The 1,107-nt window shown below is 54.0% G+C and overlaps 1 protein-coding gene across 2 annotated transcripts in view; it reads left to right on the top strand.

The window, feature by feature from the left end:
* Positions 1-1,107, top strand: part of Prkd2 (protein kinase D2) — a 29,963-nt gene that overhangs the window by 17,658 nt on the left and 11,198 nt on the right. For both annotated transcript variants that reach the window (XM_005361042.3, XM_026786427.1), the window contains exons 13-14: positions 212-318; positions 804-965. In XM_005361042.3, coding sequence (XP_005361099.1) covers positions 212-318; positions 804-965 — 269 coding nt within the window. The remainder of the gene's footprint in view (positions 1-211; positions 319-803; positions 966-1,107) is intronic.

Here is a 1,107-nt window from a genome sequence, read left to right as displayed (position 1 = left end):
TAGGCAGGGGCTCTACCACTGAACCCTGCCTCCGCCCCTCCCACTTTTACTCACTAGCCCTGCCCTCCCACCCCTCATATTGAGAACTCCTCAGAGAAACTTTGGAGGCTTCTAACATCTTTGGTCAATTGCATCTGGGTCTCCTTAGAAGGGTGGAAGGAACTGGGAGGCCTTGATCTCTGATCTTTCCCTTTCCTATGCCCTCCCTCAGGAAAACACAGGAAGACTGGCAGAGACGTTGCAGTAAAAGTCATTGACAAACTGCGCTTCCCCACCAAGCAGGAGAGCCAGCTCAGGAATGAAGTGGCCATTCTCCAGGTGACCGCGGGGACCATGACGCAGCCATGCCCTTCCAGCGTACTCCTTTTATGTACAACCTGAGCCACAGTCTAGGAGTGATCAAGCTAGGCTTCCTACAAGAGAAGGTGTACATGTCAGAACTGAGGGATGTTCTGAGCAGAGAGGGGCCAGGACCAGCCTGTGTATGTGACAGGGAACCCTAGAGCCATGAAAGAAGTGAGACCAGGGAGGAGGGTAGAAAGATACCAGCGGGCTTTCTAATAAAGGAGCCATAGGAAGATCTCGCGGGCTGGGGATCGCCGGTAGAACACTTGGCCTAGCATGCACGAGAACCTGAAGAAGAAAAGCAAATAGAAACCAAAGCAGCGCAGGTTGCTATTTTCCCAAGCGTCCTGCTGTACTCTCCTCCCTCCCAGGCCCTCCCTGTGACTTCCCATGCAAAGACCTCTCCAAGTGCTTTCCACCTCTTGCCATGCTGATCCTCAGCCCTCATTCCCGGACAGAGTCTGCGGCACCCCGGCATCGTGAACCTCGAGTGCATGTTCGAGACCCCTGAGAAGGTATTCGTGGTGATGGAGAAACTGCACGGGGACATGTTGGAGATGATCCTCTCCAGTGAGAAAGGCCGGCTTCCGGAGCGCCTCACCAAGTTCCTCATCACGCAGGTGCGCTGTGCGCCTTGGTCTCGGGAGCCCCCTGGCGGAGGCCTGGAGAACAGGCTAGTGCACTGGGAAGTCAAGAGGGCAGAGTTAGAGAAACAGATGGAAATCTTTTTTTTTTTGGTTTTTTGAGACAGGGTTTCTCTGT

This window comes from Microtus ochrogaster, linkage group LG4, assembly GCF_000317375.1.
Source record: "Microtus ochrogaster isolate Prairie Vole_2 linkage group LG4, MicOch1.0, whole genome shotgun sequence".
In the NCBI taxonomy this organism is placed as follows: Eukaryota; Metazoa; Chordata; class Mammalia; order Rodentia; family Cricetidae; genus Microtus; species Microtus ochrogaster.
The sequence above is the reverse complement of the archived record's forward strand: the minus strand, read 5'-3'. Positions and strand labels throughout refer to the sequence as shown.